This window comes from Artemia franciscana, chromosome 19 (genome assembly GCF_032884065.1).
Source record: "Artemia franciscana chromosome 19, ASM3288406v1, whole genome shotgun sequence".
NCBI classification, from domain to species: domain Eukaryota; kingdom Metazoa; phylum Arthropoda; class Branchiopoda; order Anostraca; family Artemiidae; genus Artemia; species Artemia franciscana.
The window spans coordinates 5,612,565-5,635,327 of NC_088881.1; the positions used below are offsets into that span (position 1 = coordinate 5,612,565).

At 36.9% G+C, this 22,763-nt stretch overlaps 1 protein-coding gene across 3 annotated transcripts in view; it reads right to left on the reverse strand.

Moving 5' to 3' along the window:
* LOC136039214 (CCR4-NOT transcription complex subunit 3-like) overlaps positions 1 to 22,763 on the reverse strand; it is an 89,071-nt gene that overhangs the window by 36,816 nt on the left and 29,492 nt on the right. For 2 of the 3 annotated variants that reach the window (XM_065722743.1, XM_065722745.1), the window contains exons 3-5: positions 16,379 to 16,534; positions 9,359 to 9,553; positions 907 to 1,185 (exon numbers count right to left, since the gene is read on the reverse strand). In XM_065722743.1, the coding sequence (XP_065578815.1) occupies positions 907 to 1,185; positions 9,359 to 9,553; positions 16,379 to 16,534 (630 nt within the window). The remainder of the gene's footprint in view (positions 1 to 906; positions 1,186 to 9,358; positions 9,554 to 16,378; positions 16,535 to 22,763) is intronic. The other variant, XM_065722744.1, reaches the window with a different exon arrangement.

The following is a 22,763-nucleotide window of genomic DNA, read 5'->3' on the forward strand; positions in this document are numbered from 1 at the left end:
GCTCTCGCAACACTTTAGTCGGTGAAGCCGGACAAAGGTTGCCGCAACACTTCACGTTGCCCGGGCAGCGTAGGTCTAGTTTTTACTTGATAAGCGGATCTATTGGTCTTTAGGCTTCTATATGGTAAATCTAGCGAGACTTATCGATTTCGTTTTTCCACAAGCGTCAATCACGGATACAAGTGGTGGGGTTGGGGTGGAGTTGGTCATTCCCCCTTAGATTTTAAAAAATAACTTTATTGGGTATTTTCATCTAAAATGTCTTGTTTGTTATTTTAATTTGAAAGAAATAAAATAAGATAATTACAGATTTGAACTTTGATTTTAAAAAATAATATCCCCTTCCCCTTAATAGACTCTACTAGGTTTCCCAAGGGTTAAACCCATGCTTGAAATTATAAAAAGCAGGCAGTAATTTTGACTTGTTGCTAGCTATGGGGTAGAACGGGTGACTATCCCTATAACCTTCGTCCCTACTTCCTGCTTAGCCTTGACTTGATAGATGTGGATTGGGCCGGTTGACGGGACTATCCCTAGAACCTTCGATCATACTGGAAACCCAGTCTGGGTTAGAAGATCTTTGGAGGCCTTTTTGAAAACTAAAGATTTATAAGCGCACCTCACTTCGTTTTCTTTTTGTGTCCTGATATACGCTATAAAACATACCATATGAGATCCCGGACCCCGGGTCGAACCTGTTTTGTAGAGTTTGGGAGAACGCAGTCGGTAACTTGACTTGATAGATGTGGATTGTGCCGGTTGACGGGACTATCCCTAGAACCTTTGATCCTACTGGAAACCCAGTCTGGGTTGGAAGATCTTTGGAGGCCTTTTTGAAAACCAAACATTTTTAAACGCACCTCACTTCACTCTCTTTCGCGTCTTTATATAAGGTGTAAAACAAACCTTATGAGACTCATCTCCAGGCTTGGCTTTCCTTTTCTCATCCGTCGTGGAACTATCACTGGAATGATTATTGTTGATGGCGGGTGACGGCGCTGGGGAGCTACCAGATGGTGTTGAGATCGGTGTTTCACCTAAATCACCATCACCGATCCCGCTTACTTCACTCGGCACTAAGTCATCTGACATGTCAATGTCATCATAAAGGAATTGATTCTCTTCAAAACCAGGATTCTGGCACTCCTCCAAGTAGTAATTGACATCCTCTCGGACATTTTTGATCTGAAAGAGATTCATTTAATAAAAATAGCTGTTGTGGTTACGGCTAACAACACAACTAATTTGCATTACCTTTTACAGCAGTATTAAACACAAAACATAGTAAACACTAAAGATACTTTAAAAACAAAAGTTAAAACAAAAGAAACAAATAAATCTCTGAAACGACTTATTCAAAATTGAAAGATTAGTAATTGCCAATTATGTCTTCTAATTTTATATTCAGTAGGCATCCACCAAGAGAGAGAGGAGCAGACCAGGTGTTTTCCCCTCTGGAGACTGGCCAAAAAAGAGCCAAATTTGTGTAGTGTTGAAAAAAAAATGTCACCTTTCCCGTTCTTTTTCTAAATCTCTTCCCCATTTGACGACTTTTTGTTCAATGAGTATTGAAACCAGGTTTTCAGATCTGATGTGGTAATGCAAAGGACGCAAATCCTTTGCGTCAAATCCATTGATGACAATAACGGTGGTTGCATACTCCATCTTCTTCCTTTGGTTTTATACTTGACAACAGTGTTCAGTGTTTCCATCATTTTCAATTCCTTTTGTAGTGAAGGAATTCTGAAATCTCGAGGAGGACACGATTGTTAACCAAGAGGTAGGTAGCAATTAATAAGTGATAATGCAGAAAAATAGAGAAACAATAGAATGATTTTAAGCACCTGTTGAATTGAAAGGATAGTTTAAGTATCTATGGTTATCTATTAAAACTTTGTTCTCAAACCAGTCAGGAGATACAAGGGGTGTCGGACATACCCCAGAAAAGTCAAAATTTGGGGTAAACTCGAGAAGGGAGAAGGTGAGGATTTACCCCGTGTATGCAAGTGGCTAGTCTTGCAATTCTAGCCTAGATGTCAGTACATTTGTCAACTATTCATAACGTTAACAGTTCTCAATCCCAATGATGGGTCTGCTGTAACCTTTAAGCTTTACTGTTGTTAGCATATCAAATTCTTACCATATCAAAAATTCAAAAGTAAAGGACTGGCATACATTACGACAAATATAACAGTTCTATAATCAAATAAGACGTGTCAGGAATATGAACAAGATGGGGAGTTTGGTTCCAGGGGCCTTTAGTCCCAGCCCCTTCCTGGTATCTAAAACTCACCACGATTTCCCTGTCATTTAACCATAACTCACCAGTATTTCAAGCATTTTTCAAATATGTGAAGCAAAGAACCTTTTCCCTACTCGCCCACTGGTACTTGCAGAAGAGCTCCGGAATTGCCACCTTGCGTTGAACAGAGTATGGCAAATTCGCTAAAGGTCATGGAAAAGTGGGGCATGGGGCTTACCAAACATCAGTTCCTTGACGAAGTGCAAAAATTTATCAGTTTGAAAAAAAATTAGTACTCTTTTCACAAACAAACGGTCAGGTGAACACTATTGGCTTGAGTTTAAGAAAAGGATTTAACTTCTCGCTTAAGAAACCTTGGCGACTTGAAAACCTGAGGGCTGTACAACAAGCAGACCCTTTCATCATCCTAGGATTTTATGATCTGCTACAAAAAAAACAGCAGAAGAGCTTGACATCTCAGACAAACCAGAATGTTGCCTCAGCTTAAACGAAACTTCATTTTGTCAGGTTCCTGATAGCCTACCCAGTTGACGTCTTACCACAAAAAGACTACGTGAAAATTTGACGTCAGACCTGGGAGGCTTACCTTACCTATTCACTGATTAAAAGATCATTTCAAACAACCGGAATTTACAATTCCGCTTATTCCAGCATGTATCAATTAGACATAAACAAAAAAGAAACTCACTTAAAATCAAAGATCTTTTACCATGTAAGGCTTCTGATAGTCCCTCAAATATAATTTATCTTTCATATATCCCAAAAATCACTACGAATAAAAAAAAATTGCACACAAAATAATTTCTATATAGTATTTACTAATAATTTTAAAATCAGGAATTTACTAAACATTGGTGAAGATCAAACTCCAGGTACTCGCCAAAGATGGGTTTGTCAAACACCATGTGACTGCGGCAATTACTATGTTGGTAGAACTCACCAGAACTTAGATATACGCCTACAACAACATAAAGATGACATAACCAAAGCTTAAAATTTAAATGGTGCTAACAATTCTTTTGTTTCTGCTTTAAGCAGCTATGTTTTTGATAGCCCCAGCCAGTCAATACTCTTTGAAAAATCCTCCCTCATTAGCAATAACATAGGTATGTAACAGGTTGTTCATGAAGCAATTGAAATTAAACTCGAAATAAATAGTAAAATTTCTTTTAACTAGGGATTTGGGGGAGTACTCACTAAATGTTTTAAACACCAATTTAATTAAAGCCGATTTGACAAATCATATTTCAATTCAACTCAGTTTATTTCTGACTCGTCAACAAAACAAAAGAGGGTTGTAGCCCTAGTGACAGAGTATGACAAAAATAAAAATAAAAAGAGAAAATAAAGAGTAAACGAAAAGAGAGATTAGAATCAACAAACACAAACATAACTACATACTAAGCGAATAGCGATGACCACTGGTGGTTGAGTTTTCTAGTAGAGGATTTGAAATCTTCCACTCTTTTAGCAATAATGTTTGCAGTCAGAATCAATTTAAATTTTTCTACAAGTGAAGAATTACTGGTCCAAGGAGGCAGGTGCAGTAGATGCTTGGCGAATTTAATATAGATTTGGTTAACATTTTTTTTATTTGAAACAGAAAAAAAATTCCAAATGGGAGACATAGCAAGAAGATAGGGCACAGTTAGACTGTTGTAAAGTTTGGAAAGGTGAAACCGCCTAAGGTTTGTGATATTAGATGCAAGCGAAGCATGTGCAATTTCAAATCTTTTTTGGATTACAAGGTTTTGAATTACAAGCTTAATGGTTTCTTTAATACTTCTTCCAATGTACATACCAAGACAAATAAGGCTATCAGAAAGCGGAATAGATGTTTCAGAAAGTTCAAGTTGCAGGTCAGAGTTACCCTTAAGATTGAAAGTGATTAATACAGTTATTATGAAACCAGTAGTCAATACCAGTGAAGTTGTTACAAAAAGACCTTTTAAGTTACCTGCAAAAAAAGCACAAGAATAGCATTGAGGGCGTGTTCTTAATTATTTTATTTTACTTGAAGGGGCTTTCTCGTTTCACCTCACTTTGTCTATCAGTTCAGGTTGAACTATGTTGAAGTGAGGAAACTGGGACTGTTTTAAAAATTATTTTGAATTTTAAAGGTCGTATTTTAATGAATTATCTTATATATTCATTTGTGTTTTGCTGAGGACGGTCCTCGAATATAGGATCGAACTGTTCGTTAGAGTTCCTTAAAAAAAAAATCCCTATTAATCTACCTGTTATTTTTATTTATGGTGGAAAAGCAGTGTGGTCTTCGTTGTTATTTACGAGCCAGAGTCTATAGACATGGACAGAAAATATTTATTAGGTAATGCCCTTGTCGGCCAACCGTCTAGGACTAAACGAAAAATAGGTAGCCCCCCCCAATGGAAAAAATGTCGTCAGAAAAGATTTAAGGGAAATAAGAACTTTTTGGCAGGGTGTAAGAGGGAGGCTTTCAATAAATTTGGATGGAAAAGGAGCGTGCATAGATGTGTTGGCATTAGAGGGCTTAGTGCTGCAGTGAGATGTTAGTAGTAGTAGCATTCAATTGTATTAATACCTTCATAACTATTAACTATTGTTTTGATGCAACTTTGAAGGGATGCTACTCCTTTCTCAATTTTTATTTCAAGGCCTTACTCCACAAATCCGCACAGATAAAATAATAAACTTATTTACATTCCAAAAAAAAAAAAAACAAATAAGGATAAAATTTAAAAAGAAAGAAAAAATAAGCATTTATTTTAAGTTTTCATGAATTATTATTTTATATAATTTCATTATTAAATCAATCTAATATGATTGTTATTCAAAAATCCAATATTATTATATAAAAAAAACAATAATAAAAAGCTAATCAAATAATTTATTTTAACTAAACTAAGAGTAACATAGAGTGTTTAAATTAATCATAAATTTTGTCGCAGTGGACCGTATGCACGTCGTACTACCCAAACATTTTTTTTCTTCTTACATACCTCTACAAAAAACTCTTCTCTTCCTGAATATGCTCCAAAGGACCTTCTTTCCCCCCCCAAAAAAAAACGTAAGTTTAATTTAAAAAATGTTTAAAAAAAATATAGTTTAAAGATTATAATTTTATCTTAATTTTTATATGGATGTTAATGTTAGGTCATGAAACATGATCAAGTATTGCCACGTAATCATAGTTATGGTTGTTTCATCTTCAACACTATTCTGTAATTTTCAGGAGTCTGAATGGTCTCATTTGGACAATCACTGAACGGACTCCTTTAGTTAAAGCGTCTCATTCGGCCAATCACCGAATGAACTCCTCCAGTTACGTTAGGCCACTATGCGCCATTTCAGTGGTAGGCCTCCTCTTATTCAGCCTACAATAACTGACTTGGTGAAGCGTCTTTAAGAAAGTGGTGTGGAATGTTTTAACTGAAGGAGTCCATTCATTGGCCGAATGAGACGCTTTAACTGGAAGAGTCCCGTCAGTGATTGGCTGAATTGGATGTTTTAACTAAAGGAATAGGTTTAGTGATTGGCCGAATGAAACGTTTTAACTGAAGTAGTTCGTTCTATGGTTGGCCAAACTAAGATGGTTTAACTGGAGGACTCCGTTCAGTGATTGGCCGAATGAGACGTTTATACTGAAGGACTCCGTTCAATGATTGGCCGAATGAGACCATTCAGACTCCTGAAAACTGCAGAATATTGTTGAAGATGAAACAACCATATCTATGATTACGTGGCAATACTTGATTATGTTTCATGACAAGACGTTAACTTCCATGTAGAAATTAAAATAAAATTGTAGTCTTTAGATTATATTTTTTAAATTTCATTCTTTTTATTATATCGACGCTTTTTTTTGGGGTGGGGGGCCTTCTGGAGCATATTCAGGAAGAGAAGAGTTTTCTGTAGAGGTATGTAAGAATAAAAAATCTCTGCGTAGTATGAGGTGCATGCAGTCCACTGCGATAAAATTTATTATTAATTTAACCACTCCATGTTACTCTTAGTTTAGTTAAAATAAATAATTTGATTAGCTTCTTTTAATAATAGTCTTTTTATAATAATACTAGCTGTTGGGGTGGCGCTGCGCGCCACCCCAACACCTAGTTGGTGGGGCGCGAAGCACCCCCCCAGCCCCCCCCCCCCCCGCGCGCGTAAGTCGTTACGCGCCATTGTAGTTGTGTCCCTGTGTCCCACCTGTGAATAGAGATAGATATATATATATATATATATATATATATATGTTTTTAACTACGTAAAACATGCGAATATACAACATTCTTCGCTGTCCCATTGTCTGTGCATATAAATAGATTGTCAGGTTTACTGACTCTTGAACATGCAACATATAATTGTCCATGGGATAAACAATCCGTATTCAGATCTATATCTGATTATTCTAATGATGTGTCACTGTGTCCCGGTCGTCATTTATATTCCCTGTGTCCCGGTCGTCATTTGTGTCCCGGTATCCCAGTTTGTAATTTCTCTTTGAGTGTCCCGGTCGTCATTTATATTCCCTGTGTCCCGGTGTCCCGGTCGTCATTTGTGTCCCGGTCTGTAATTTCTATTCGAACAATCCCTGTGTCCCGGTCGTCATTTATATATCCCGCCTGTGCCCCCGGCGTCCCCGTTGTAGTTGTGTCCCTATGTCCCGGTCGTCATTTATATTCCCTGTGTCCCGGTCGTGATTTGTGTCCGGGTGTCCCAGTCTGTAATTTCTCTTTGAGGTTCCCGGTCGTCATTTATATTCCCTGTGTCCCGGTCGTCATTTGTGTCCCGGTGTCCCGGTATGTAATTTCATCAGTTGACAAGCATGACGTCAGTCGACAAACAACTTCATGACGCATACAGCTCAATCCTTATAATGACGTCAGTCGACAAACATGACGTCAGTCGACACACAAACATGACGTCACTCGACACACACATACACACACACACACACACACACACACAGACAACTTATTTATATATATATAGATTAGATTTTAGAATAAAAATCGAATTAAATCGATTTAATAATACAATTATATAAAATATTAATTTATAAAGGGAAACTTTAAATAAATGCTTATTTTTTCTTTCTTTTTAAATTTTATCCTTATTTGTTTTTTGTTTTTGAATGGAAATAAGTTTATTAATCAGTGCGGATTTGTGAATTAAGGACTTGAATTAAAAATTGAGAAAGGGGTAGCATCCCTTCAAAATTACACAAAAACAATAGTTAATAGTTATGAAGGTATTACTACAATTGAATACTACTACTACTAACAACTCACTGCAACACTAAGCCCTCTAATGCCAACACAGCTACACATGCTCCTTCTCCATCCCAATCTATTCAAAGCCTCCTTCTTTACACCCTACCACAAAGTTCCTATTTCCCTTAAATCTTTTCCTACGACATTCTGCCCATTGGGGGGTTACTTACTTTTTGTTTGGTCCTAGACAGTTGGCCAACAAGGGCAATACCTAATAAATATTTTCTGTCTATGTCTATAAACACTAGCTCATAAATAACAACGAAGACCACACTGCCTTTCCATCATAAACACAAACAACAGGTAGAGCAAAAAGGATTTTTTGTAAAATAGTGGAACTCTAACGAATATTTCGACCCTATATTCAAGGACCGCCCTACGCAAAACACAAATGAATATACAAAAATCTTACATTAAAATACACCTTTAAAACTCAAATATTTTTTAAAACAGCTCCAGTATCCTCATTCCAACGAAGTAAAACATCTCATTTGGCCAATTACTGACCGGACTCGTTTAGTTAAAAAGTATTTTTGGCCAATCACTGAGTGGACTCCTCCAGTTAAAACGTACCAAAGCACGTTCTTGAAGACGCTTCACGAAGTCAGTTAATGTAGGCTAAATAAGAAGGGGCCTACCACTGAGATGGCGCACATAACATCTAAACGTTGAAATAATATATCATTCATTTTCAAAATCAAATTATCTTCGCTCTCTCTTTGTTTGTGAATTAATTTATATTCGAATTACCATTGATTTAACTTTATGCTCCTGAAATGAAAATCACAAGAATTTTCTGAAAACAAACAATTTCATTTGAAAGAGACTTATGCGCCACCCTGTAATTATATATTATTCCTTTATCCTATTTATTTCTTTTGTAAACTACTTCCAAAGCTGTAGGGGTAATTTAATCTATCACTATGGAGCATCTTTGTGTCTCTTTTGTACTAAAAGACTATCTATCTGACATGAAACATAACAACAATAAATAAATAATTACAACACGAAAAAAGGTAAGTAAAACCCAGTCCATTCAAACCAACAACATCATCGACTTTCATCAACCCCGGGCATTTGGTACTATCTAGAGGTCCAGCATCATTATAATACCTAATAGATCTATAAGGTTTTTACAAGTGGTATATTTTAGTCTTTCTTACCATACATTTTAAATATTCCATAATAATACCAAGCTCAAGGTCGTATCCAGGTTTTTTTCTGGGGGGGGGGGGGGGTACAAAGAAACTTTAAAAACGCATCAAAAATGAGTTTATATTCATTTTTGTTACGTTTTTACGACTCGGACAAATATTTCGGGGGGGGTGTCCAAGCCCCCTATCCCTCCTGGATACGGCCTTGACCAGGAGTTAATTTTTATTTCAGTGTTTTAGTGTATTTCAGCGTTTCTTAAAACAAATTCAAAATATTCTACATTATTACCAGCAACGTGAACACATGTTTATTTTAGGACGAGTTTCCCAAAACTACAAAAAATGAATGAATTATTTTCAAAAATATGGGTAAATTTGTGAAAATCTGGTCGCTTTGGGAGGAGGGGCAAAAGCCTACACACTCCACAGATTCTTCATTATTACATTTTTAAGTTGTAATTATACACGTTAATATTTAATAAATGAAATATTTTTCAAACCTAGGAATTTCATCAAGTTAATCTTGTAATTCTCATAAGATAATCTTGGGACATTGTTAAATTGTCAGTGGCAACCCTAGACGACAAAATCATTCTTTCCCTGACGAAGTTGGCAAGCCGACAATTTTATCAGTTAGAATGGTCTGTGGCATAAAATAATGGTAATCAATAAGTTAAAATGGGAATTACATGATAAAGGGATACCTGATCAACGTCAATCGTTAAGTTATCTAGCATCCTTAACAGCGTTTCCAACTTTCTAACATGAAACCGGTGCCTTTCTAATAAGTCTTTTAGGGAATCGAGTCGGTCTTGCTTATCTTTATCCAACTTCTTCTTTTTGTTCGCAAGTATTTGCTCAATCTCGCTCTCAAAGGCATCCGCCTGAAAAAAAAATATAAAAAATCTGAAGAAAACATAAAAAAAAACCTGCAAAAAGTAAGGCAAACACAAATTATCAGGGTTAAAGACGTGATGAAACACTTTTTCTTTAAAAACGTAAAATGCTGATGAAGAGCAGCAAATTTTACACTTTCTGTATATTTGAGCGTCTCCAAAAAAACATTTCAATAGTTCCTGGAATCAAATGACCCTCTAGGAGATTGCCAATATGGATTCCAGAGGAACCTTTCAACATTAGACTGCCTAGCGGTCCAGCATCAGGAAAGGATCGAACTTCTGGCAAGGGGGTATGAGATTAGGCTATTGTGATTCGATATTGCCAAAATTGTCGACAGAGTATGGAACCATGCCCGGCTAAAGAAACTACATGCGTAATGTGTTCGTGGATGTCCGTTAATTGTGACTGAGAGCTTTTTTTAGATCGTTCACTGCGGGTTGTCCTTGACGGGTTTATTTCCCGCGAAGATTCGATGAAAGCACGGGTTCCCCAGGGCAGTTTCTTTGGACCTAGACTCTTCCTTATTTACATAAATGAAATGGGAGACAACCTTGCAAGCCATCACATTGCCAATGATACTACGACACACTCAGCCATCCCAAAAACACAAAGACCCAACACAAGCCTCTCTTTCCCTACAGATGGATCTTTTAAAATCGAAATGTGGTCTGATACACGGAGAGTTGAAATCTGAATACTGGGGTTCAATTTCTTCACTGCTCTCTCTTGGAATAACCACCTTGATCGGGTGAGAACCTCCTGCACAAGAAAACTCGTAGATTACTCTTCGCTGCAAAAACCATCTTGATCCAGCTCGATTATCCCACTTTACAAGTCCTCCATTAGACCCACAGCTGAATATGGATGCCCGCTATATGCCGGTGCCCCAAAATAGCTCTTAGCACCACTCCAAAAGATCCAGAATAGAGCAAACAGGGTGGTCTGCGTTTCTACATATGACTCGCTCCAACCTCTTAAGGAAAGTTTTGTATGTAGCGTCGATGACTGTTTTCCACAAGTACATGAATTGCCTCCCTCAACCAAGCTCTCTCGCATTGTCCCCCTTTTGTCCAATCAACAAGGCAGACGCGAAGGCATACAGATCGATCCAATTAGCTAAGGCGGACACGCCAACAACCCAAAACTTGAGGAAGAGCTTCATCCGGTGCTGCACTTCTATCCGGAACGATCTTCCTGTGGATGTTATTCTTGCATATCTCTCCGTTAACTCCATAAAAAGAAGGTCCTTGTATAAATTTGGAGTTGTCAACATAAATTGTATGTAGCTTGTATAGTTTGATAAATTATTGCTATTGCTCACCAATGTTCTACTAATGTATACATAAAGGATGCAGTTTTCATAGGATATACCGTCAATAGCGTTGTGAGTTTTATTGTCAGACTTTTTCTTCACCAAAACATTTAAATCAATAAAAGTGGATGATAAATCGACGAAATAATCTTCATTGGAAAATATTTGAAAGTGCATAGTTTCTGGCAGGGGTTGTTGAGGATGAAATTGTTCATAGCCATAACTGACACTGACATCAACATTTTCAGCATTGAATAGATTCACTGATGAGGTGATTGATGGATGTGATTCTTTGTGGGAGAGATAGGTCATCTTAAGAGAATAAATCCTTCTTTGATCTAACAATCTTTTTCTTCTTCTTCTTATTGCTCTTCTTTATTTTCTTCATACTTTTCAAAGTTGCTCTTGATGTCTTTTGCTTCCCACCTGGGTAGAGACTGATGATTGAATGACGACCACGCACCCTTTTTAACCCCTTCCCATTTTGCTGATATTTTAGTTGTTCGCCAACAGCTCTTGCTGAAGATCTAATATTTTCCTTAAGACACTCCTTGAAATTTTTACCCGGGCCCCAGTCCCGTATTTTTTAAGCAGCAAAACTTGTTGCAGCCAGTACAATATATTTTTGGCAAGGGACAGTTCAGAACGAAATAGCCTGGGAAACCAACTACCAAGGTCATAGCCAGACATTATAGTATGGATGCTTTCAGTCTGCGAATGTCAGCGTCAGCGAATGTGCACTCTATGTGTACATTCCTGCTTCTAACAGCACTCATATCTTGAGTGCCTGACAAGTCCAAAACAATTACACCGTGTGTTTTTGAAAATATGGGATCGGTTACTCCATTTTGAAATAGTTGTTAATCATCATCCAGTGTTTGCGTTGTCAATTCATATAGTGTTCTGTAAGATTATTTTTTTTATCATATGATAAAGTATACAAGGGAATTCCATTCATCTTGCAAACAAGACTGGATAAGCCAAAAAAATCGTGGACGGATGCGGTCCAGGATTTAACGGCACTAGCACTCTTCACAAAGGCCTAGGCGAGTTTTGAGGAGATTTATTTATTGATAAATGACGAGTCGGTATAATTACAAGAACCAGTGACAATGTGACGTTGATTGGTGTCTTTATGGGGAACAAGAAATTTGATTTTATTACCATTGGCCCTCCAGTTTTTCTATTGTTACCATCGTTACCGATGGCCTTTTGTTACCAGTTTTTCCATTGCCAATGCAACAGGGCTCATAATCTGTTGTTTTCGAACATGAAGTATTGCTGAAGTGAGACATTTGCATCAGGCGCTGCAGCAAGTGTTTTCCTCGAAATGAAACTGCCTGGAGCTAGTTTTAACTTTATGTCAGTCTTAGCGTTGGGAGGCAACCATTAATATATATTAAATATTTCATGATTTAGTTTTCCAACTAAATGATGTTATTTGGTCACTGCAGTAGTTAACTCGCCATCAGTATCTACATTCGATCTATGTTCATAGCCCATTGCCTGTCCTCTGAATTCCTTGTATAAATTTGGTGTTGTCAACATAAATTGTATGTAGCTTGTATAGTTTGATAAATTATTGCTATTGCTCACCAATGTTCTACTAATGTATACATAAGTTTGTCTGAACAAGTTGTGTAGGATGCAGTTTTCATAGGATAGACCGTCAATAGCGTTGTGAGTTTGATTGTCAGACTTTTTCTTCACCACAACATTTAAATCAATAAAAGTGGATGATAAATCGACGAAATAATCTTCATTGGAAAATATTTGAAAGTGCATAGTTTCTGGCAGGGGTGGTTGAGGATGATTGTTCATAGCCATAATTGACACTGACATCAACATTTTCAGCATTGGATAGATTCACTGATGAGGTGATTGTTGGATGTGATTCTTTGTGGGAGAGATAGGTCATCTTAAGAGAATAAATTCTTCTTTGATCTAACAATCTTTTTCTTCTTCTTCTTATTGCTCTTCTTTATTTTCTTGATACTTTTCAAAGTTGCTCTTGATGTCTTTTGCTTCCCATGATTTTGCTTGATGTCTTTTGTCTGGCTATGACCTTGGTAGTTGGTTTCCCAGGCTATTTCGTTCTGAACTGTCCCTTGCCAAAAATATATTGTACTGGCTGCAACAAGTTTTGCTGCTTAAAAAATACAGGACTGGGGCCCGAATAAAAATTTCAAGGAGTATCTTAAGGAAAATATTAGATCTTCAGCAAGAGCTGTTGGCGAACAACTAAAATATCAGCAAAATGGGAAGGGGTTAAAAAGGGTGCGTGGTCGTCATTCACTCATCAGTCTCTACCCAGGTGGGAAGCAAAACACATCAAGAGCAACTTTGAAAAGTATCAAGAAAATAAAGAAGAGCAATAAGAAGAAGAAGAAAAAGATTGTTGGATCAAAGAAGGATTTATTCTCTTAAGATGACCTATTTCTCCTACAAAGAATCACATCCAACAATCACCTCATCAGTGAATCTATCCAATGCTGAAAATGTTGATGTCAGTGTCAATTATGGCTATGAACAATTTCATCCTCAACCACCCCTGCCAGAAACTATGCACTTTCAAATATTTTCCAATGAAGATTATTTCGTCAATTTATCATCCACTTTTATTGATTTAAATGTTGTGGTGAAGAAAAAGTCTGACAATCAAACTCACAACGCTATTGACGGTCTATCCTATGAAAACTGCATCCTTTATGTATACATTAGTAGAACATTGGTGAGCAATAGCAATAATTTATCAAACTATACAAGCTACATACAATTTATGTTGGTAACTCCAAATTTATACAAGGAATTCAGAGGACAGGCAATGGGCTATGAACATAGATCGAATGTAGATACTGATGGCGAGTTAACTACTGCAGTGACCAAAGAACATCATTTAGTTGGAAAACTAAATCATGAAATATTTAATATATATTTCAATGGTTGCCTCTCACCGCTAAGACTGACATAAAGTTAAAACTAGCTCCAGGCAGTTTCATTTCGAGGAAAACACTTGCTGCAGCGCCTGATGCAAATGTCTCACTTCAGCAATACTTCATGTTCGAAAGCAACAGGTTATGAGCCCTGTTGCGTTGGCAATGGAAAAACTGGTAACAAAAGGCCATCGGTAACGATGGTAACAATAGAAAAACTGGAGGGCCAATGGTAATAAAATCAAATTTCTTTTTCCCCATAGACACCAATCAACGTCACATTGTCACTGGTTCTTGTATTTAAACCGATTCGTCATTTATCAATAAAGAAATCTTCTCAAGACTCACCTAGGCCTTTGAGAAGAGTGCTAGTGCCGTTAAATCCTGGACCACATCCGTCCAAGATTTTTTTGGCTTATCCAGTCTTGTGTACAAGATGCATGGAATTCCCTTGTATACTTTATCATATGATAAAAAAAATAATCTTACAGGACTCTGTATGAATTGACTACGCAAACACTGGATGATGATTAACAACTATTTCAAAATGGAGTAACCGATCCCATATTTTCAAAAACACACGGTGTAATTGTTTTGGACTTGTCAGGCACTCAAGATATGAGTGCTGTTAGAAGCAGGAATGTACACTTAGAGTGCAAATTTGCTGACGCTGACATTCGCTAACTGAAAGCATCCTTTTAATATCACTGAGTCAATTTCAAACCTATTGGGAGATCACCTCCGACGGCAGTGTTCTACTAGACTTGGCACCATGAACACAAATGAAATAATAAATACATTTAACTTGGACTCATTCATGTATAAGTGCAAATCCTATTGTATAGCCTCGCATTTCCTTGAAAAAATTAGTGATTCTCATCGGCTATTGGTTCCCTAGGGAGAGGAGTGTTCTGACATTTTTATTGTCAGAAATGTAATAATAAAATCGCATATACATTTTCACTTTATTTGAAAAGTTGCCCCAATCCATTGTCCTCAGCGTGATTCATGATTGTATTCAAATTCAATCCAAGTTGTAGTCTGGATATATACATAGTGTTCACTTTAGCTGCAAAACATAATTGTTCTTCTAACTTAAATTTACTCAATGAGACAACATATCTACCAAACATCTCATCCCACTCGAATGTTAGGCGACAATCCTTTGCAATTTCCAGTGTTACGCTGGGGACTCTCGTCTTCATATCATCACCGTTAACACCTTCAAGATGCGATAGTGTAAAACCACTAATTTTTAATAACAGAATGTTTTTTCGAACTTTAATCAATGTCATTTATTCAATTAAATAATGAAGCTAGTCAAATGTCTATTTGGAACAGTGATAATAACTCTTGATCAAGTTTTTATATCCACATCCAAGGACTGAGAAATCGATTGTGCGAGAGTTTTTGGCTCCTGTTCAATGATGCACCACACCAGTAGAATTCATTGCGGGGAGGAGTCATAAAACTCTCAGTACCTATTGCGCAGCTAACATCCCGGGGCCATAAAAATAACAGTTACATAAAATTTCATGGATCCTCAAGAGTTCCCTAGTGCTAAATCATTGTGCAACTAACACTCAAGGCCAGAGAAATCAGTTAAAGTTCGTAAAAACGTAAAGAAAACGTAAAAGTTCATTGATCCTCACGAGTGTCTTAGGGAATGGCCTTGACAAGCAAGGGGATACTTTCTATAAAGGTGTAGAGGCGCACGGTAATTCATTATAAGCGATCTACTCATAATTGTAATATTACTTAGATTTTCACGGTTTGTTGTTTATATAACTAAACCGGGCTTAAAATAGTTTTACTGTCCAGACTGGAACTTTGTCTAGTTTAATTGTATGTTTTTTTTCTAAATATTTTCTAAATAAGTCTTTTTGGCATGATTTGGAATTTTCTAGGGGAAGATTCTAAACTTGCTTAAAAAATAGGGATATTGTTCCTTTTTCAACGATTTTCGACCAAATTTCAACGTATTTTCAATTTAAAAAACATATACACCAAATTTCGAAAAAGTAATTTGGTAGATTGATGTAGTGGAATATTGGGTATGAAACGACATCAAAATTGTAGGTTTTTTCATTGATATGAAGATCATGGAGCAGTAAAATAGTATACAAAAAATTACACAGGAAAATTAAGCCGTAAGAAGAGTAAAGAGCGATATTAAAAATGAAAATGTAAAGAAATAAAGTCATACAACAAGTTAAGCTTGATATGAAGATAAACTAAATTTACGTAGCGACACAAATCGTTGTAGCAATGACCAAACATTACGGAGGAAAATATCATGGAGAAAAAACTTTGATTTCGTTTCACCACCATCGATTCAATGCAGTAGTTGTCAACCCCTGAGAACCTTAAACGGTATATCTCAAGAAGAATTTTTTCTTAAAAAAAATTGCTTCCCTGGTCATCAAAGACAGTCACAAAATACAATGTCCTCTTAAGACCCCCTTTATTCTTTGTTTCCTGACATTCAATCACAAAAAATAATCTACATGGCTTGGCTTCATGAAATTTGGCAATAAATGTACAGTTTTTGAACTAAAAGTCACCTGGAGGCCGAGCTTATCGATGACCTGACACAGCCAATTTGAAATCTCCTCCTTTTCCCTGGCAGCAGGGTCCAACTTCTGGGCAGCCCCGAGGCCTTCTTTGGAAAATGTTTTCGTTTTTGTCTCCCGTTCAACGACCTTAAACCGCTCCATTTGCTACAAAGAAAATAATTTCGTTGAAAACAGAATGAAAATTGAAAGACGATCAAAGATCTAGAAAAGGATAAAAGAAAACAAGAAACAAAATCAGTTTCGCTAAAAAAGGAATAAAAACTTATAAAAGCGATCTAAGATAAAGAAAATGGAAAGAAGAAACAAGAAACAAGAGCTAAAAGCTCATATGGCACTTGTGACGAGGTCGGAAGAGCCGAGAGCTCATATGGTACGAGGTCGGAAGAGCCAAGAGCTCATTTGGACGAGGTCGGAAGAGCCGAGAGCTCATATGGTACGAGGTCGGAAGAGCCAAGAGCTCATTTGGCACTTGTGAGAAGGTCAGAACCTAAAGTTAAACTTTATAGCACAAGATCCTTCTAAATATCAAATTTCATTAAGATCTGGTCACCCTTTCGTAAGTTACAAATACCTCAATTTTCAAAATTACCTCCCCCCTCCCAATTCCACCAAAGAGAGCAGATCCGGTCCAGTTATGTCAGTCACGTATCTTAGACAGGTTTCTATTCTTCCCATCCAGTTTCATCCTGATCTCACCGCTTTAAGTATTTTCTAAGATTTCCGGTCCCCCCAACTGCCCCCCCCCAATTACGTTTGATCCGGTTGAGATTTAAAATAAGATATCAGAGTTACGAGGTCCTTCTAAATATGAAGTTTCATGAAGATCCGATCACTCCTTCGTAAGTTAAAAATACGTTATTTTTCTTATTTTTCAGAATTACCCCCCCCCCCCGCAATTGAACGGATCCGTTCCAATTATGTAAATTACGTATGCAGGACTTTTGCTTATTTTTCCAACCAAGTTTCATCCCAATCCCTCCAATCTAAGCGTTTCCCATCATTTTAGGTCTCCCCACCCCAAACTTCCCCCAATGTCACCAGATCCGGTCAGGATTTAAAATAAGAGCTTTGAGCCACGATATCCTTCTAAAAATCAAATTTCATGGAGATCCAATCACCCGTTCGTAAGTTAAAAATACCTCATTTTTTCTAATTTTTCAGAATTAACCCCCCCCCCCCCAACTACCCAAAAGAGAGCGGATCCGTTCCGTTTATGTCAATCATCTATCTAGGACTTGTGTTTATTTTTCCCACCATGTTTCATCCCGATCCCTCCACTCTAAGTGTTTTCCAAGTTTTAGGTTCCCCCTCCCAACTCCCCGCCCCCATCACAAGATCTGGTCGGGATTTAAAATAAGAGCTCTAAGACACGATATCCTTCTAAACATCAAATTTCATTGAGATCCGATCACCCGTTCGCAAGTTGAAAATACCTCATTTTTCTAATTTTTAAGACTTACTCCCCCCCCCCCCCAACTACCCCAAAGAGAACAAATAAGTTCCGATTATGTCAATCATGTATCTAGGACTTGCGCTTATTTTTCCCATCAAGTTTCATCCCGATCCCTCTACTCTAAGTGTTTTCCAAGATTTTAGGTTTCCCCCCTCCAACTCCCCCCAATGTCATCAGACCCAGTCGGGATTTAAAATAAGAGCTCTGAGACACAATATCATTCCAAACATCAAATTTCATTAAGATCCAATCACCCGCTCATAAGTTAAAAATACTTCATTTTTTCTATTTTTCCGAATTAACCGGCCCCTACTCCCCCCCCCCCAGATGGTCAAATCGGGAAAACGACTATTTCTAATTTAATCTGGTCCGGTCCCTGATACGCTTGCCAAATTTCATCGTCCTAGCTTACCTGGAAGTGCCTAAAGTAGCAAAACCGGGACTTTAGGTTTTCCCCCTCCGACTCCCCCCAATGTCATCAGATCCGGTCGGGATTTAAAATAAGAGCTCTAAGACACAATATCATTCCAAACATGAAATTTCATTAAGATCCAAATACCCGCTGATAAGTTAAATAAAAATACTTCATTTTTTCTATTTTTTGCGAATTAACCGGGCCCCCACTCCCCCCCAGATGGTCAAATCGGGAAAACGACTATTTCTAATTTAATCTGGTGCGGTCCCTGATATGCTTGCCAAATTTCATCGTCCTAGCTTACCTGGAAGTGCCTAAAGTAGCAAAACCGGGACCGACAGACCGACAGACAGACAGACCGACAGAATTGGCGACTGCTATATGTCACTTGGTTAATACCAAGTGCCATAAAAACAATAAACAAAAGCAATTACGTTGAAAAAACAGAAAAAAAACTGAAAAGGCGAATAAGTATAAAAAAATAGAAAACAAGAAACCAAAACAGTTTCGTTGAAAACAGAATAAAAACTGAAAAGGCAATCAAGTATCAAAAATAGAAAACAAGAAACAAAAAGCTTCATTGAAAACGAATAAAACCGGAAAGGCGATTAAGGATCAAGAAAAATGAAAACGAAACAAGAAAAATGAGAACAAGAATCGAGTCCAAATATTGAAAACTCACCTACTTTAAAGGAGAAAAAAAAAATAGAAGAAAACCTTAAAAAATATGAGGTTTAGGGCCAGTAAGAAGAAAAAGAAGGAAATAAAATATTTCGTCTGTATAAAGAAAGGCATCCTCAAGTGTTGTGAAAGAAAGAATAAAACCATGAACAAAATAAAAAAAAAGAATAAAAAAAATAAAAAGAAAAGGTCAAACAAATACGCGATAAGATAAATATGTTACAACTGAATGAGGCACTTCTATAATCCTTCTATAACAGACTAACTAAGTTAGTTTTCAATTACTTTTATTATTTTGCCGTATGTTGCTTCTATTGTTATAGAAATATCTCGTTCTACTGTAAGGTACATTCTCCTTCCCTGTTTAATTTTTCACGGAGTGCATTAGTTTTGATTTTCCCTTTGTACTTCCAATTTCAGATTCCTTCACTTTTCAAGATGTTTCGATCCTTCCATTCCCAACGTTTTTCTTTCTATTGGCAACTTTTAAGTCGTTTCTGTTACAATACAATTTACTTTGTTTTGAAGTAATTATTCTTCTTCCTCTTCGTTCGATTGTACGTCTTTTTCTTACTACTAGCCATATACCCTATGTCATATCCAGGAGGAGGGGGTCACAGGATTTGAGCCCCTCCCCCGTAAAAAAGTAAAAAAAACGTACATAAATTTGTGATGCGTTTTGTGAGGTTTTTTATAGCCCCTCCCCCTGTAAAGAAAAAATCATGGATATGTCCTTGCATAGACCTATTGTTTTTCAATATTTTATTCTTTAGTTTTGGGAATCAAGTTTTTGGTTACTGACAAAAAATGAAACTAATCAATATCCATCTTCCTTTTCTCAATGTTTTCCTTTAGTTCACTTGAAACGTTGAACGGGATCTGAAATTTAAATTTTTCATCTTGCCACTTTTTTATGTGAAAATTCGAAAATGTCCGATACAAACTTTAGACGTGACAACGACTGTATGAAACCCAATCAAACATCAACAAAAAATGGCAATATGTAAGCTGAATGATCATATTTTACCAACCAGGGTTCATCCGAGAAGTACCAACTGCTTATTTGGGTTTAATCTTGCAATTTTTTTGCAAATGCAGATAAGGAGGCGCTAGGGTCTTTTTATCCGTAGTTTGAGGCATTTTATATCATAATAATACTAATCTAGCTCAATCACCACTTATGGATTCACAATATACCCGGATGGAGTGAAAACCAGTTAACTATGCCCTAGTAAGTACCACGTGTTGACGATACTAATCGGACTGCATCACGTCAATATCACCAATTCTGCTATGCCCACTTAATATTAGAGTCTAGTATCATCACCTTGTTTTCCATGAAATACTAGATGGCAATAGCATTTAAAAAGGATTAGATTTATTCCAACTTCTTTCATTGTTTGGGGGAGAAACACTACTGCTTCCCAAATTTGCTTTGTTTTTTGTCGCGATAAGAGATAAATATTCGTAGCTTTTTCTAGCATAAGGATCGTCAAAAAAAAGAAGAAAGCCTTCACAAAATTTCATTTACCAAAAGCAACAGAAATCATTATCTTTTTAGCCTACAGAATTTTAGCTTATTAACAAGAAGGAAAGCAAAACTTTTAAGTAATATACCAAAAGCAACATAAATCATTATCTCTTGAGCCTACAGAATTTTAGCTTATTAACAAGAAGAAAAGTGAAACTGTCTTAGCTTCAAAAGTGATCCTCTTAGGGATCATATTCCATTTAAGCCTCTTGGCTTAAACGGTTGGTTTTGCCCCTTGGAGATCATATTCCGTTTAAGTATTTTTACGGAGAAGACTGAAAAATAAATGTCTGTTCTAGATTTCTGCGACCAAGTCTAGGAAGCTCACTCTGGACCCCACGAATTCCAATTTTGTTTTCTATGTTCAAAAATCTTATAGTTTTCTATCATTTCCACACGCATCTGCATGCTTATTCTTTAAACTACGTGATATGCAGGACATAAGAATTCAGAGGTAAACATTCGCAACTTTTCCTAGCATAAGGATCGTCAAACAAAGAAGAAAAGTCTTCGCAAAATTTTAAGTAATTTACCAAAAGCAACATAAATCATTATCTTTTGAGCCTACAGAATTGTAGCTTATTAACAAGAAGGAAAGCGAAACTGTCTTAGCTTCAAAAGTGATCCTCTTAGAGATCATATTCCGTTTAAGTAGTTTTACGACTGAAGACTAGGAAGCTCACTCTGGACACCACGAATTCCAATTTTTTTTTCAATATTCAAAAATCTGACAGTTTTCTAGCATTTCCGCACGCATCTACACGCTTATTCTTTAAACTATATGATATGCAGGACATCAGAGTTCAGTGTTTCTGCTTAATAGGTGCCTCGTTAGTGTGGAAACCTTTAAGATTATTCAAATGTTCAGTTCAGCTGTTATATTTATGTCATTTGATAAGTTGGGTTTCAAGTTAAATGCAGAGGCTGCCTGCGGTTAGGTCCTTTTCACCCTCTTGTACGGTTGTTTTGACTTGTCTACTGAAAGTATCTTTATATGCGTGTGTGATAATACATTCCTGTACGAATTTATGTAAATGTGTATATATGTATGTGCATAAACATGTATATTTATGTCCATACTTTCCTTTTCTTCTTCTTTGTCCTTTCTCTGCGATATTCCACTATTTAATCATATTCTACACTGTTTTAAAATAAATTATTTTTATTATTATGCTAGCGTGAACGTCCGAAGTCTGGTTAATGCAGATATTCACCAGTGAATGTCCCAAAATGCCCTTTTCTCTGCTTGGATTCAATTAGCTTTGCGATTCAACCTTTTCAGTCTTACGCAAGCTATGATGATGAAAGTTAAAGTTATGTTAATGTATGTTTGGTACTAGGATAAATTTGGTTATGAATATCAGAAATGGGTTAAAAACCTAATTTAATCTAGCCCAACCTAACCAAACCTGTCATTATCAAACCTTGCAGTAAACTGAGAAGTTGGCTGGCAACGCTGACTAAATCCATGGAGAAAAAAGGTATTTCGGACATTCAACGGTGAATGTCGACATTCACGACAGAAATTCACGGTAACTACAGCTCATGACCAGAACTCGTCTGAAAATAGTGAGGCAGCAACCAGATTTAAATATATACATATAAAAAAAACATTTAGTTGCACTTCAGGGTAATCGGACCCAATGAAACCTCTTCGATGGCATTTAGCACAAGGAATTTTCAGGAATAAATGAATGCCGGTGGGGAGAAAGAGCTAAAGTAAAAGTTATGCTTTTTGGGGATCAGGATCCATCTTGACCTTTATAGGGGAGGGAAAGGAGAATTGTCCCTAAATTCTTGTCATCGAGAGATATAGGATCAGGATCCAATTTGACCTTTATAGGGGAGGGAAAGGAGAATGGTCCCTAAATTCTTGTCACGAATATCCATAGTATCAGGATCTAACTTGACCTATATATGGGAGGGAAAGGAGAATGCTCCCTAAGTTCTTGTCATCAAGAGATATAGGCTCAGGATCCAGCTTGACTTTTATAGGGGATTGAAAGGAGAGTGATCCCTAAATTCTTGTCATTAAGAGATATAGGATCAGGATTCAACTTGACCTTTGTAGGGGAGGAAAGGGAGAACGGTCTCTAAATTCTTGTCATCAAGAGATATAGGGTCAGGATCAAATTTGACTTTTATAGGGGAAGGAAAAAGGACGGTCCATAAATTCTTGTTTTCAAGAGATATAACAGAGTGTGACAAATAGAAAAAATAGATCGGAAGTGAGAAAACATCCTTGTTTAGTGTCTTTTGTGGGTTCGTTCATATTTTGACTTTTGTGGGGAGG